Source organism: Hemiscyllium ocellatum, chromosome 5 (genome assembly GCF_020745735.1).
Source record: "Hemiscyllium ocellatum isolate sHemOce1 chromosome 5, sHemOce1.pat.X.cur, whole genome shotgun sequence".
NCBI classification, from domain to species: Eukaryota; Metazoa; Chordata; class Chondrichthyes; order Orectolobiformes; family Hemiscylliidae; genus Hemiscyllium; species Hemiscyllium ocellatum.
Genome location: NC_083405.1, coordinates 15,384,118 through 15,397,693, shown reverse-complemented (window position 1 = coordinate 15,397,693; position 13,576 = coordinate 15,384,118). Strand labels below are relative to the sequence as shown.

Here is a 13,576-nt window from a genome sequence, read left to right as displayed (position 1 = left end):
CAGATAGTAATGGGAAGTTGTGTGGGGAGTCAGGGGAAATGCTAAATGAATACTTTCCGTCAGTATTCACACTAGAAAAAAAACAATGCTTGAGGAGAATACTGAGACACAGGCTACTAGACAAGATACTACTGAGGTGCATTAGGAGGAAGTGCTCGCAATTCTGGAAAGTGTAAAAATAGATAAGTCCCCTGGGCCGGATGGAATTTATCCTAGAATTCTCTGGGAAGCCAGAGTGGAGATTGCAGAGCCTTTGGCTTTGATCTTTATGTCGTTAATGCCTACAGGAATACTGCCAAAAGACTGGACGATAGCAAATGTTGTTCCCTTGTTCAAGGGGAGTAGAGACAACCCTGGTAATTATAGATCAGTGAGCCTTACTCTGATTGTGGGTAAAATGTTGGAAAGGGTAATAAGAGATAGGATTTATAATCATCTGGAAAGGAATACATCGATTAGGGATAGTCAACACAGTTTTGTGAAGGGTTGGTCATACCTCACAAACCTTATTGAGTTCTTTGAGAAGGTGACCAAACAGGTGGATGAGGGTAAAGCAGTTGACATGGTGTATATGGATTTCAATAACATGCCCAGAGGTAGACTATTGCATAAAATACGGAGGCATGAGATTGAGGGTGATTTAGTGGTTTCGATCAGAAATTGGCTCGCTGGAAGAAGACAGGAAGTCGTGGTTGATGGGAAACATTCATCCTAGAGTTCAGTTACTAATGTTATACAGTAAGGATCTGTTTTCAGTCCAATGTTATTCATCATTTATATAAATGACCGGGATGATGACACAGAGGAATGGGTTAGTAAATTTGTGGATGATACTAAGGTCAGTAGAGTTGTGGATAATGATGAAGGATGTTGTTGGTTTCAGAGGGACCTAGATATGATGCAGAGCTGGGCTGAGAGTTGGCAAATGGAGTTTAATGCGGAAAAGTGTGAGATGATTCACTTTGGAAGGAGTAACTGGAATTCAAAGTTTGTGAGAAGATTTATAGCTCGGGTGCTCATTGTGGTTCTGTTCACCGAGCTGGAAATTTGTGTTGCAGACGTTTCGTTTCCTGTCTAAGTGAGAACCTCAGTGCTTGACCCAAATTTTGGGTCAGATATGTAGATGACACCTTTGTAATCATTAAAAACACAGAAATAGAGAACACACACCGGATCATCATCGCCACACTCACAGGAATCCGATTCACTGGAGAGGAAGAAAAAGACAACCAACTCCCATTCCTAGACGTGATGGTACAGAGAACACTGAACGGAGAATTCACCACAAAGGTATACAGGAAAGCCACATACACAGACCAAGTCCTGAACTATGAAAGCAACCACCCCAACACACACAAAAGACATTGCATCAAGACACTGTTCAAAAGGACCACAACACATTGCAGCACACCAGAACTGCAAAAAGAGGAAGAAGAACACTTCTACAATGTATTCGCCAAAAACGGATACCCCCGCAATTTCATCAACAGATACCTAAGGGAAAGACAATGGAATGAGCACATGCCGCAACCCAAAGGACTAGCCACACCACCATACATCAAGAACATTTCTGAACTGACAGCCAGACTACTACGACCACTAGTATTCATAACAGCACACAAACCAACAGCCACTCTCAGAGAACAACTCACCAGGACGAAGGGCCTGATACCCAGCATGAGCAAAACCAATGTAGTGTACAAAATCCCATGCAAGGACTGCACAACACACTACATAGGACAAACAGGAAGACAGCTAATGATCCGTATCCATGAACACCAACTAGCCACAAAACGACATGACCAGCTATCCTTAGTAGCCACACACGCAGATGACAAGCAACAGGAGTTTGACTGTGACAACACTGCTATTATAGGACAAGCCAAACAGAGAACAGCCAGGGAATTCCCAGAGGCATGGCACTCATCCACAGATTCTATCAACAAACACATCGACCTGGATCCAATATACCGGCCACTGCTGGAACTGACAACCGGAAGCGGCAGAGACAAACCACTATAGATGCTGGAGGAAACATCACAGAAGCGCTTCACAGGAGGCTCCCAAGCACTGAGGATATCACCTAGATAAAGGACGAAACGTCTGCAACACAAATTCCCAGCTCGGTGAACAGAACCACAACAGTAACAGGAGTGCAGAGTACTGGGCTAATGGTAAGATTCTTGGTAGTGTAGATGAGCAGAGAGATCTTGATGTCCAGATCCTTGAAAGTTGCCACTTATGATGATAGGGTTGTTAAGGCGGCATACGGTATGTTAGTTTTTAATTGGTAGAGGAATTGAGTTTCGGAATGATGAGATCATGTTGCAGCTGTACAAACCTCTGGTGCAGCCACATTTGGAGTATTGTGCACAATTCTGGTCACTGCATTATAGGAAGGACGTGGAAGCTTTGGAAAGGGTTCACAGGAATTTTACGAGGATATTGCCTGGTATGGAGGGAAGGTCTGGCGAGGAAAGGCTGGGGGACTTGAGGCAGTTTTCGTTAGAGAGAAGAAGGTCGAGAGGTGACTAAATTGAGACAATTAATCAGAGGGTTAGATAGGGTGGACAGTGAAAGCCTTTTCCCTTGGACAGTGATGGCTAGCAGGAGGGGACTTAGCTTTAAATTGAGGGGTGATAGATGTAGGACAGATGTCAGAGGTAGTTTCTTTACTTAGAGAGTAGTAGGGGCGTGGAAAGCACTGCCTGCACCAGTTGTAGACTCACCAACTGTAAGGGCCTTTAAATGGTCATTGGATAGGCATATGGATGAGAATGGAATAATATTGGTTAGATTGGTTTTAGATTGTTGCATCAATCTGTGGAATCATCGAGGGCTGAAGGATCTGTACTGCGCTGTAACGTTCTATGTTAAATTGCCCATAGCATTCAGGGATGTTTAGGTTAGGTGCATTAGTCAAGGGAACTGTAGAATAATAGAGTAGGGGAATGGGTCTGGATGGGTTACTCTTCAGAGGGTCAGTGTTGACTTGTTGGGTCAGAGAATCCTGGCTGTCAAAGAAAGTTTTGGACCAGATAAAAAAGAAATGTTGAGCTTTTAGCAAGTCCAAAGAATGCAATGCAGCTCCAGCCCTCAAGGAATACAGGAGGGAAGTTAAGAAAGAGCAAAAAAAAGGCATGGAAAAGGACTTGTGAATAGGATTAGAGAGAGAATCCTAAGATATTTTATAAATACGTGAAAGGGAAGAGGTTAACGAAGGAAAGGCGGCCCATTAAGGATCAAGGGGGCAGCTTGTGTGTGAAGCCACAGAACATTGGAAGGGTGTTGACTGAATACTTCTCTTCAGTCTGGAAAAGGAGAATGTAAGTACAGGATTCAGGAAAAGGGAATGGGATGGACTTGCACAGGTTGACATGGGAAATTGAGAGGTAATGGAGGCTCTGTCAGGCTTAAAAATAGGATTCCTCTGGCCTAGGTGAAGTACATCATAGACTGCTGAGAGAGGTGAGGCAGGAAATTGCAGGGGCTCAGAGACAAATTCCTGGGGGGGGTCCTCGTGGGGAATGTGCCCGAGGACTTGCTGATGCCATATTTGGTTTCAATTTTTAAGGGGGACAAGCCAGGAAATTACAGATTGGTGAGTCTCATGGCAGTGGTGGGAAAACTATTGAAGAGAATTGTGAAGGAGCAAACCAATACCCATTTGGACAGGTTTGGGTTAATTAGGGATAGTCAGCATGGCTTTGACAGCGGGAGGTCATGCCAAGCAAATCTGTTATATTTTATTTGAAAATACGATCAAGTGTGTGGATGAGGGAAGTTCAGTTGATGTAGTTTATATGGATTTTAGCAAAGCTTTTGATGAGGTCCCACCTGGGAGACTGAGAAGGTTAAAGCACATGGATTTGAGGGAAACCTGGCGAGATGGATCAGAACCTGGTTTAATAATAGGACACAAGGGTAATGGTGGAAGGCTGTTTGAGTGACTGGAGACTGGTGTCTAGCGGTGTACCACAAGGATCAATACTGGGAACGTTGTTGTTTGTTATATACATAAATGATAAAGACGAAAATGTGGGGGGCAATATAAGCAAATTTTCAGACAACACCAAGATTGGTAGAGTGGTTGATAGCAAAGAAGATGACTAGGATGACTGTTCCAGTCGCTTACAGGAGGACATTGATGGATTGGGCAGATGGGAAGATCAGCAACAGATAGCATAAAAGTGCAAAGTGATGCACTTTGGAACAGGAAACAAGATGAGGAGGTATTTAATGAGTGGCAGGACACTGCGTAGCTTTGAGGAACAGAGGGAATTTGGGGAAATGATTCTCAGAGCCCTCAAGTTGGTCAAGCATGTGACTAGGATTGTTAAGGGGTATGGACCACTTGCTTTCATCAGTTGTGGCATGAAGTATAAGGGTAATGTTGGAGTTGTACAAAGTGTTGGTCAGGCCACAATTTGGGTACTGTGTGCAATTCTGGTCCACCTCACTACAGCAAGGATGGGATAGCACTACAGGAGGTATAGAAGGGGTTCACCAGGATGTTGCCTATGATGGAGAAATTGAGCTACCAGGAGAGACTAGATAAGTCTTCTCTGCTCTAAAGAAAACCTAAGTGGAGACATGATTGACATGCATATGATTATGTGGGGTATGGACAGGGTGAATAGAGAATAGCTTTCCCCTTGCTTGACAAAATCAATCATGAGAGGGCATAGTTTTAGGTTAAGGAGCAGGAGATTCAGAGGGGATTTGGGTAAAAACCTTTTTCACTCAGCAGGGGGAATCTGAAATGTCCTGTCTGTGATGGTGGGGAGGATTGGGGTGGGTGCTGGAAACCTTAAAATCTTCACCAGGTATTGGGATCAGTACTTCAAATATCACAACAATCAAGGATATGGGACAAACATTGGGATTAGCACATTTTTAATTGTAGTTATGTCAGTGCAGACTCAATGTGTCTTTTCTGTGCTATACTAAAGAGCTGGACATGCACTTTCAAATACATGACATCAACATTTTCAGGTGACATGAATGTGGAGGGATTGTCAGCAGACAGCAATAGATTTCAAGGGGACACAGACAGGTTGGTGTGAATGATCCAAACTCATAGCCATCTCACTTAAGTGGACACAAGTATGAAATGGGAGGGAGAACAAAACATAAAATAAAAATACAATTCTCAAGGAGGTGCATGAGTGGAGACACCGAGGACTACATCTGCAGAGATTATTGAAATGCTCAGTCACATTGAGAAAGTGGTCAATAAAATATAAAATCCAGGTCTTTTTAAAGGAACAGGATATCAAAGATTCTGGGCTTTTCCTTCCAAAGTCATTAGGGATGAAGTTGAATGTGCTCACAGGAAGGAGGGATTTCAGTTGTTGTGGTTCTGTTCGCCGAGCTGGGAGTTTTTGTTGCAAACGTTTCGTCCCCTTTCTAGGTGACATCCTCAGTGCTTGGGAGCCTCCTGTGAAGCGCTTCACAGGAGGCTCCCAAGCACTGAGGATGTCTCCTAGAAAGGGGACGAAACGTTTGCAACAAAAACTACCAGCTCGGCGAACAGAACCACAACAACGAGCACCCAAGCTACAAATCTTCTCCCAAACTTTGAGGGATTTCAGTTGTTTGGCTGTATTGAACGGGAATAGTGTCAACTCCTTCGAGAAGGTTCAGTGATTTGATAGACGTGGTCAAATCCTGAGAGGTCTGGACAGAAAAGAGGGAAAATAGTGTTCCCTTTGGGCGAGGGAGTTGGTAACGAAAGCATATACTGAACTTGAACAGCAAAAGGATCAAAGGTTTTATGAAATAAAACTGTTTTTTAAAACAAAAGGTGGTTAGGATTTTGAATACTCTCCAATGTAGTGGATACAAATTCAGTTGTGACATCTCAAAGGGAGTTGAATAAGCGCTTCCAAAGAACAATTTACAGCACAGGAGAAGAGTAGGGCACCAGGATTTGCTGAATTGCTATTGTGCTAAGTTGGCGCAGACTCGACAGGATGAATAGCTTTGTGCTGTAACCAGTCCAGGATTCTATAATACTTGTGAGCATTTCCAATTTCCATTGTTTTCATCACTGCTTGGTTGTGCCTCCCCCTGTTGAGGTCTTATGCTCTGGAGTTCCCTTCTTAAATCACTATCTTTCTTTCCTCTTTGCACCTGTCTTAATACCAAGCTTTTTCACCATCCTTACGTATTTTGGTGTCAAATGTTGTTTGACAATGTTGTGACACTCAGTTCATCGAGTCATAGAGAGGTACAGCATGGAAACAGACCCTTCCGTCCAACCCGTCCATGCTGACCAGATATCCCAATGTTATAGAAATGTAACTTTCAGATATTCCTTACTCACAGGTTAAATTGATGTCTCCGTATGGTAGTGGCAAAAGTGAGGAATGCAGAGGATGATGTGTATAACGTAGAATTGGGTTCCTCTTGTAGATTTGTTCCACAACGTCAATATTCAGGCTGTTTTCCTGATGTACAGGACACAAAAAATTAAGTTTCTTTCTCCAATTTCCAAAAAACATTGTAAATCCTCATTAATCGCTAACCATGCTTTTGCTTAGACTGTTATAACAGATCCTTACTGGAGAGCAAAGTGATTTTGCGGTACAATGTGCTGTTGCCCTACGTGAGAAATATGATCTTTTTAGGAAGAATTGATGAAGTAATTCATTCAGGTGTGATCACTCCAACTCCAAAAGGCTTTCCAATGGCCCAAGGTTTTGCTGTGGCGCAGATTCATCAGAAAGGTGAAGTTATCAAGGTCATTGTACAGACTCCATTTACATTCAATTAAAAGGTAATCTAATTAAAGCGTTAAACATGATTAAAGGGCCGTGGATTCACTCGCTGAGCTGGTGTGTTTTTCTGCAGACGTTTTGTCGCCCCCGTTACGTGCCATCATTATTGTGTCTTTGGTAAAGTATTGGTGGTCTGTCCCACCTGGTATTTACGTGTCTCTGATTTTTAGGTTCTGTGTCTGAGTGATTTGTCTATAGGGTCCAGTTCAATGTGTTTAACTGATCGAGTTCTGGTTGGAGTGCCAGGCTTCCAGGAATTCTCTTGCGAGAATCCTCTCGTCTCTGCTTTCCCTGTGCTGGAATGGTCACATTGTCCTATTGGAAGTCATGTCCTTCATTGTTTTGCCAACCACACAGACAGAGATAGGAGAGAGAACTTCTCCAACCGCAACTCCAATCAATAAACACATTAAATTGGAACTGCATACAAACTACTCAGACACAGACACAGAATACTAAAAAGGAGACAACATCAAAACCATACCAACCACCAATATTCTGTCAAGACACACTGATGATGTCACCTAGCGAGGAGACAAAACATCTGCAGGAAAACGCACCAGCTCAGTGAATAAATCTGTGACCTCATCCACAACCCGAGCTACAAGTATGTTCAAAAACTCTATGATCACAGGGGTTTGCAGGTGATTAATCCTCTTGCATGGGGCATCACGGGCGATAACATTAGAGGTAATACTAGTAAAATAGGAAATAGTGGAATGGAAATACATAGCCTTCTTTACACAGCATGCTATACCTGTATGCTTCCTTTCAATAGCTGGTACATGAGGAAATCTGGGTCTCACTGAACATTCCCATCTCTCAATTTACAGCTGTTTTGATAATAATCTGCTTTCCTGTTTTTACTCCCAAAGTGGATGACCTCACATTGATGCACATTATACTGCATCTGCCATGCAGTTGCCCACTCACTCAGCTTGTCCAATGACAGTGGAACATCTCAGCATCCTCCTCACCAGTTCACTCCCGCCCCACCAACATTTGCAAATTTTGAGTTATTACATTTTGTACTCACATCTAAACCATGAGCATATATTATGAACAGCTGGGATCTTAATACTAATCTCTACAATTCCCCACTAGTTGCTGCCCGCCATTTGGAAAAATAGCCATTTATTCCTACTCTTCGTTTCCTTTCTGATCACATTTTTATCTATTCCTTTGTAAATTCATGCTGACTGTCTAATTCTACCTCTCCTCTCTAAGTGCTCTGCTATTAAATCCTCACTGTCTGAGGCCCAACCATTTTCAATTACTTCATCAATGATCATTTCACGGTCATTAGTTCAGAAGTGGGAATGTTTGGTGATGACTGCATAACGCACAACCCCATTTGCAACATGTCAGATTCTGAAACAAACAATGAGCATTCATGTCATACAAGTTCCAGGTAATAAAACAAAGAACATAGAACAATACAGCGCAGAACAGGCCCTTCGGCCCTCGATGTTGCGCCGACCTGTGAACTATTCTCAGCTCGTCCCCCTACACTATGCCAAAATCATCTATGTGCTTATCTAAGGATTGTTTAAATCTCCCTAATGTGGCTGAGTTGACTACCTTAGCAGGTAGGGCATTTCACACCCTTACCTCTCTCTTTGTAAAGAACCTGCCTCTGACATCTGTCTTAAATCTATCACCCCTCAATTTGTAGTGTACAAGCTGATGTCATCATAAGAAACAGTCTTTCCCTGTCAACCCTATCTAATCCTCTGATCATCTTGTATGTCTCTATCAAATCCCCCTCTTAGCCGCCTTCTTTCCAATGAGAACAGACCCAAGTCTCTCAGCCTTTCCTCATAAGACTTTCCCTCCAGACCAGGCAACATCCTGGTAAATCTCCTCTGCACCTTTTCCAATGCTTCCACATCCTTCCTGTAATGGAGCAACCAGAACTGTACACAATATTGCAAGTGTGGCCGCACCAGGGTTTTGTATAGTAATGATAATCTCTAATTAAAAAGAGAATCCTAATCATGTCCTCTTGACATTCACTGAATTTTGTTACATCAAGACCCTGGGGATTACCATTGGTCTAGTTCAGTTTCTGGCCAATCATACAAATGCTGTGGCTGCAAGAGCAGGTCAGAGACTAACCTGACCCGTCCAAAGCTTATCAACATCTACAAGGCACATACATGATGGAATACTCTGTGCCTGCCTGAATGGTACTCATCCATTATCTTGAGCATTCACTGGCACTATTCCTAATGCACAGTAAAGGAAATACATAGCAGCAACGTACTGAAACAACTTGCCACAGCTCCTTCAACAGCTCCTCCAAACTTCACTTCCACTTCGATGCATGGAACCACAGTCACATGACCAATTCCTCTCCAATTAATGCACCATTCTGACTTTTACATCACTATTCTTGATGGGTCAAAATCCTGGAATTCTATTAATACCAGTAATGTGGACATATTTACATTACATGGCTTGCAGCAATTCAGACACAATAGCTCACCATCACTTACAACAGCAACTGAGGATGGACAACAAACACTAGTCTATTCCTAGCCAATGATAAATTATACTCCCGATAACACAGAGGGAATTTTAGTAACTTTGTACCTATTTCTTTACCTGGATGTCTTGAATAAGTTGCTGCGTAGGTGTATTGATGGGTGCTTTGGTATCAATAACATTCTGGATGGCATTTGCCCACCTCGTTGCCTCATTCAGAAGCTTTGTGTAAAGATGATAACAATGTTTACGGCCGTATACAGTGACATTCCAATAACCTGTCAGGCAACCAAGAACAAATAAATAATATTAAATATAATAGAAAATAGGTAGCAAAAAATCAGATGCCGATAATTGAGTTTTCATTACATGGAAGCATTTATGGCCAGAAAGGTATTCATGAACAAATCCCTGTCCGGGTTTGTGAAAGATTTTCCACTGACATGTAAGCCTGACGACTTAATGGGGTTTTTTCGTCTTTTCAAACAGGGCTCAGGTTTGCAGTGTATTTCGGTAGTCAAGATGGAGTGAGAGAGTCTGATGATGCAAAACCAGGCCAGTTACACATCACCCATCAGTTTCCCACCACAGTAATGCAGCTTCCAACATGGTTTAAAGGCCTGCATGCAATACAGGTTATTCTCAAGACCCATGCAAGTAATGAGAATTATTTTGAAATCATCAAAAAAAATTCAATTTCCAGACATCTAATAAAGCCTTTAGTTCAAACTCATTATTATTGATATTGAACCAAGAGCCTTGAGGGGAAATAAAATTGAAATCCTTCAAGTCCTTATTAGGTTTGCAAACAAATATTAAAGCCATAATCTCATAAAAAGCTTTGATGATTTTTGAATCATTCATAATGAACGGCAGTCAGAGTGCAAGTTTCCAGTTCCACTGATAGAACAGATTTCCATTTTAGAACAGAGTGCTTGTCAAACAACGTAGGGGAAGTGAAGACCATTGTTCAGACCAGACCATTCTTTAGTCCAGTGAGCCTCACATCTGTTGTAGGAAAAGTTTTGGAAAGGATTATGAGAAATAGGATCTATTATCATCTTGCAAGCAACAATTTGATTGCAGATAGTCAAAATGGATTTGTCAAGGGCAGGTCGTGTCTCACAAACCTCAGTTTTTTGAGAAGGTGACCAAGCATGTGGATGAGGGTAGGGCAGTTGACATGGTGTACATGGACTTCAGTAAGGCCTTTGATAAGGTTCCACATGGTAGGCTGTTGGAGAAAATGCAAAGGCATGGGATTAAAGGCGATTTAGCAGTTTGGATTAGAAACTGGCTTTCTGTAAAAAGGCAGCGAGTGGTGGTTGATGGAAAATATTCAGCCTGGAGTCCAGTTACTAGTGGTGTGCCACAAGGATCTGTTTTGGGACCATTGCTGTTTGTTATTTTTATAAATGACTTAAACGCAGGCATAGGTGGATGGGTTAGATGACACTAAAGTTGGTGGAGTAGTGGACAGTGTGGAAGAATGTTGAAGGTTGCAGGGGGAACTTGGATAAATTGCAGAATTGGGCTGAGAGGCAGCAAATGGAGGTCAATGCAGATAAATGTGAGGTGACTCACTTTGGGAAGAATAACAGGAAGGCAGAATACTGGGATAATGGAAAGATTCTTGGTACTGTGGATGTGCAGAGGAATCTTGGAGTCCATGCACATAGATCCCTGAAAGTTGCCACCAGGTTGATAGTGCTGTTAAGAAGGTATAAGCTGTGTTAGTAGGTTTTATTGTTAGAGGGATTGGGTTCCGGAGCCGTAATGTCATGCTGCAACTATACAAAATGCTAGTGCGGCTGCACTTGGAATATTGTGTACAGTTCTGGTCACCCCATTACAGGAAGGATATGGAAGCATTGGAAAAGGCGCAGAGGAGGTTTACCAGGATGTTACCTGGTCTGGAGGGAAGGTCTTACGAGGAAAGGCTAAGGGACTTGAGTCTGTTCTCATTGGAAAGAAGGCGGCTAAGAGGGAATTTAATAGAGACATACAAGATGATCAGAGGATTATACAGGGTAGACAGTGAAAGTCTTTTTCCTAGGATGATGACATCAGTTTGTCCGAGGAGGAATAGCTACGAATTGAGGGGTGATAGATTTAAGACAGATGTCAGAGGCAGGTTCTTTACTCAGAGTGGTAAGGGCATGGAATGCCCTGCCTGCCAATGTATTTAACTCAGCCACATTAGTGAGCTTTAAACAATCCTTAGATAAGCACATGGATGATGATGGGATAGTGGAAGGGTACGGGCTTAGATTAGTTCACAGGTCGGCACAACATCGAGGGCCAAAGGCCTGTTCCATGCTACATTGTTCTATGTTCCTCCTACCTTAAGCAAAACAGCCAGATCTGCAACTTCAATTAAATCACAGAACAGAAACATGACACATAGGAACAGCAGTAAGCCATTCAGCTCCTTGTGCCTGTTCTGTCACTCCGTGAGTTCATGGCTAATCTGTGGCCTAATTCCATATCACCTTCATTTGGCCTATACCCCTTAATATGTTTGCTTAACAAAAGAAATTTCAGATCTAAAATTAACAACTGATCAAGCGTCAACTAATGAAGATAGTTTCCAAACCTCTACTATCCTTTGTGTGTAGAAGTGCATCGTAACATCTCTCCTGAATGGTCTAGCCATAACTTTTGGACTTACTACACCCATTGATTATAAAACTGCACTTCCTTAAATACATTATGACATTTTCTCCATTGGAAAAGTGCTGTTACTGACGTGAACAATTATGTAATACTTGTCAACGTAAGCATCAACGTGCCTTTTGAAGGCCAAATCCCTGTGACATCTGCACAGTTCAGCTGCTAATATTGACATTTGGAAGTGTCAAAACATTCACCTTGCAGAAAATTTTAAACTTCTCATGAGCTCCTAAAGTTTTGTCACCTTCTTCCAAGATGACTTTAGGCTTGATGGCTGGAACTCGTCCACTCCATCCATTTCTATTTTTTTTCACTTTTGTCTTTTTTACTCCTTCCTTCTCTTCAGTGATGTCCTGAAGTCCGGGTCTAAGTGCCGACTCAGACTCTCAGCCTCAACACGGACTGGGTTGGAAGGATTGTTATTCTGAACTTTTTTCTTTATTTTTCTCATTTATTCCTTTTAGCTGGAAAGCTAGACTTTTATTTCTTTATTTGTCAAATGCATTTTCCACAGAATCTGTACTTAAACATCTGTACCTAGGTACCTATGTACCTCAGCTGGCGCCTTGTAAATCTTTCAATGTAATCATTTAAGTACGTGACAATAAAGTTAATTCTAAATCCTAGGCCATGAAAATGATATCAAAGAGGAAAACAGTTTTTCATTTTCTGTGTAAAATGGGAAACCATCACTAACAGTAAAAGAAAACACCATTTCGACTGGGACAACACATATATCCTGGGACAGGCTACGCAAAGGCATGCCAGAGAATTCCTAGAGGCCTGGCACTCCAACCACAATGCCATAAACAAACACATCGATCTAGATACCATCTATCAACCCCTCAGAAAACAAACAGGAAATGGCATCACCACAAACCCCAGGAATCCCAGGAGACAACAGCTTCGCTTCACTTGGAGGTCGCCACTGATGATGTTACCTAGCCAGGTAATGAAACGTCTGGATATCAAACCTACAGCTCAGCGAGCAAACCTACACACTAAAGCTCAACCTGAGCTACAAACCTTCACAAACCTTGCAAAAACAGAGTAGACACGCTTGACATAGCGACATGCAAGAACATCAAGAGGAAATCAGACTTTCTCTATAAATGCCCTAAATGTATCCTTTTGTGCACCAAAATATTCCTCTGAAACAGGGTGAAAAATTGGAATCAAGTGTTAAACTTTTTTTGTGAACGGACTGATTTGACATCTTGATATGAGCCATGGACTACACTTGTTAAAAAGTTATTTGGACAGACGGGGGGGGGGGGGAGAAATGTTTTTAAAGGAGAACCCAACCAATGCTAAAACATTAGGAGAAATATTAAACAAATCACTTGATGAGATGATAGGATGAGGTTCAATGTTAGTTTTCCATCCTACTAGATAATCATCTTCACTGAAATCAGCAGCTGATCCCTTGGGCTCATCAATGGACAAATCCTGTAGACGTTACCTTTTGGTATACACTTAATATGCTGTTGTGCCCATGATGATTAAAGCTCTGAATAATAGGAAATTTGAAATAATTTTCTTGGAAATATTAATCTTTGTGATGTTCGTTGTGTTGCAAGGAACGGTTTATTAACATAGATTTACCCACAGTACTTACGCTTCCAAATCACTCC

At 42.0% G+C, this 13,576-nt stretch overlaps 1 protein-coding gene across 1 annotated transcript in view; it reads right to left on the bottom strand.

The window, feature by feature from the left end:
* myo10 (myosin X) overlaps positions 1-13,576 on the bottom strand; it is a 338,767-nt gene that overhangs the window by 35,503 nt on the left and 289,688 nt on the right. The window contains exons 33-34 of the mRNA XM_060824560.1: positions 9,390-9,547; positions 6,329-6,452 (exon numbers count right to left, since the gene is read on the bottom strand). Of these exons, the coding sequence (XP_060680543.1) occupies positions 6,329-6,452; positions 9,390-9,547 (282 nt within the window). The remainder of the gene's footprint in view (positions 1-6,328; positions 6,453-9,389; positions 9,548-13,576) is intronic.